A 3079-nucleotide genomic window follows, 5' to 3' on the forward strand; every position below is an offset into this window, starting at 1 on the left:
GCCGACGAATTGAGCTAGCGGTTTTACCTTGAAATATTTGTATCATGGAAAATAATAACATATAAAAAGAGATCTAGTTTTTATTAACCCGTAACTTTAATTTCATTTCTGCTTGGATATAAAAATTTAATACCAATGGTTTGTCTCTACGGGAAGCATTGAATACCGAATAACGAATATTTAAAAAAATTAAGACCAACCAACGCAGAGAATATCGAGCAACACTAGTGTGCCCATTGAAATTTTTAAATCCTTGAAGTAAACTGAATAAAAAAACATTAAACTGTACCTAATTTTTGTTGTTTTGCGAGCATATTTACCAATGTTTTTGTGCTTATCTAAGCGCTTAAAACGGATTTTTTCTTGCTTATTTTCTTCAGCCCTGGTTATTACTAATAGCGTTTTCTTTTCTCGAAAAAATTCAACACTTATTCTGCACTGCGAAATGGCTGTCAAGATGTTATGTTCTTTTCTTAAAAGTAGGCAACATATTAAAGGGGTATCGCATTCTTTTGTGAAAATTGTTACATTCTGGCAGCGCAAAAGTGTTCCACTTTCTACCCTCTATAAAATGATGGTGTGGCAATGTCACACCGCAAAACAGCTGATTTTGATTGTTTATTATTTTTTCACAAGAACGCTGAAAAAATTTTAAGCCGAAAAAACGACGAAATGGAAGCAGTAATTGGATTGAGTGAATTATTAGACGAATTGCTAGATTCGTCTTCATCATCGGAAGAAGAGATTGAGGCGGTTCTTTTAAGAAGAAACCCTTATCCACGCGTGCAAGACTTCATAGTAAATGTTGTTCACTCCTACACCGAGTTGGAGGTAAGTGCTTTAATATGGCTGAGGAAAGAAATGTTTAATACATTTTATTTACATTGCAGTTCAAAACAAACTTCCGCATTACCCGCGGCAGTGCAGAATATCTCGTGGCAAGGTATTCCTCTAGCAGATGGTATGTAAAAAGGAGCTACAAGGGAGGCAGACTGCAATCTACAGCGGAAACTCATATGCTTTCTTTTTTGTGGTAAGATGCAAGAAATACACCATAATATCTACGAATTTATTACAAAGGTTTCATTGATTACACGTATTATAGGTTTAGCGCTAACAAAACTACGTTCAGAGAAGTAGCAAACCTTTTTGGCGTGACGTTGTCGAACATTCATTTCACCTTCAATAAAGTTTTGAGTTTCTTAGTGGAAGCTGTTGCGTCGGAGTCAATAAGATTTCCAAAGGAAGATGTTGAGAAAGAAGCTATTGCGAAGGAATTTCAAAAGGTTTATATTAAAACTTAAAAGTTGGTTATTAAAGCACTTTTAAAAAATGTTCTTTATGACGTTAATAGATTGCTGGGTTCCCAAACGTTTTGGGCTGCATAGATGGTAGCTACATTTCCATTAGAAAGCCTAAGAATAAAATACGTTCAACCTACACAAATAGACATGATTGTGCATCAATAACCTTGCAAGGAATTTGCGATGCAAAGCTACGTTTTCTGGACGTATATACAGGCATTCCTAGCAAAATTCATGATTCGCGGATTTTAAAATTATCTTTCATTGGAAAGGAGCTTCCAAGCGCATGTGCTCCTAAATATCATTTGCTAGGCGACGCTGCGTATCCCCTTCGTGAATATTTACTAACTCCATTTCGGGATTATGGAAGTTTGAGCGAATCGGAAAAACTATTCAACCTGAAATTTTGCCAAACGCGAGTGAAAATTGAAAACGCATTCGGTGTGCTAAAATCTCGTTTTCGCCAGCTAATGCGTCTCGATTTTCATGATGTGGAAGTCATGGCCAAATTTATTATAGCTTGTTGTGCTCTACATAACATTTGTATAGAGAGAAATGATTGCTGTGATATTGAAACCAGCTATATCGAAACTGAAAGCGGTCATATTGAAGGCGGTGACAGAAGAGACCTTTTGCTAACGCAGCTGGGACAACTGAAGCGAAATGAAATCAAAAACCATTTCTATAATTTCAGACATTAATTGCAGTTTTACTGCCTTTTTATTAGAAAAGAACTGAAATAAAAATATTAAATAATTCAATCTTTTGTTTAACAAAACTAGAAATTCACTCATCGTAGTAGGTTATATTTTTTAATAAAAATATGTCAGCATTTACAGTTGTACAAAAAGTAATAGAAGTGCGATATTTTGACCAGTTTTGACTACTTTTCTTTGTTTATTAAATATTTTTTTATTTTTATAAAAGCGTAGTTGGATATGCACCAAACACCATATAAGTAAACATTTCAAACTTCGTACAAAAATTATAAAAATCTACAAAGGTTCGAAAATGGCAAAAGTTTAAAACTTTTTAATCAGAATGTTTTGAAATAAATGAAATGTTTAGACAAAATTTTGGTATGCTGTTTTGTAGATTATTAAATTGTATATAATGAAGTGCAAATTTCAAGTTGGTAAGAAATCCAGTTGTATGTTCGACAATTTTCTTTTATATGGAAGGCACTGCAAAAAATTTGCCAAAAATCAACGTGATTTTTTAGCAGCTTGTAACTTGCACTTCATTATATGCAATTTAGTGATCTACAAAAAGCATATCAAAATTTTTTTCAAACATTCTGATTAAAAAGTTTCAAATTTTTGCAATTTTTGAACCTTTGCAGAATTTTTATAATTTTTGTACAAAGTTTGCAATGTTTATTTATATGGTGTTTGCTGTATAACCAAATAAACTTTTATAAACATAAAAAAAAAATATTTAATAAACAAAAGAAAAGTAGTAAAAACTGGTAGAAATTTCGCACTCCTATTATTACGTGGACAACTGTAGGTGCGGTATTAATACTTTTTGTCTTCTACCATCTTTCCCAGTAAGTTTTGAATTAAGTTCATTTTTTCTTTGTGTCGTCTCTCCCGGGCTTCCTCCTTATTTTGCGCTATCTCCATCAAAGTCTCTTGTACAGTTTTCTTTTCCTTTTTTTCGTATTTCACACCACTTTCATTACAAGCACTTTTTCGTAAAACATTCTGGCTGCTTATCTGGATTTCGGGCTCGATCGAGTCATCCAGCTTACATATTTCATCGAGCTCGGCTTC

At 33.4% G+C, this 3079-nt stretch overlaps 1 protein-coding gene across 1 annotated transcript; it reads left to right on the forward strand.

The window, feature by feature from the left end:
- Nucleotides 1-438: 438 nt before the first annotated feature.
- On the forward strand, nt 439-2325 carry LOC118743635 (putative nuclease HARBI1). Its single transcript, XM_036476400.1, has 4 exons — nt 439-831; nt 891-1033; nt 1106-1286; nt 1355-2325. The coding sequence occupies exons 1-4, from the start codon at nt 586-588 to the stop codon at nt 2003-2005; spliced, it is 1221 nt and encodes a 406-aa protein (XP_036332293.1). The 5' UTR covers nt 439-585; the 3' UTR covers nt 2006-2325.
- The last annotated feature ends 754 nt before the right edge of the window (nt 2326-3079 follow it).

This window comes from Rhagoletis pomonella, unplaced genomic scaffold, assembly GCF_013731165.1.
Source record: "Rhagoletis pomonella isolate Grant_MI unplaced genomic scaffold, Rhpom_1.0 Rhpom_scaffold_00007, whole genome shotgun sequence".
Classification (NCBI taxonomy): domain Eukaryota; kingdom Metazoa; phylum Arthropoda; class Insecta; order Diptera; family Tephritidae; genus Rhagoletis; species Rhagoletis pomonella.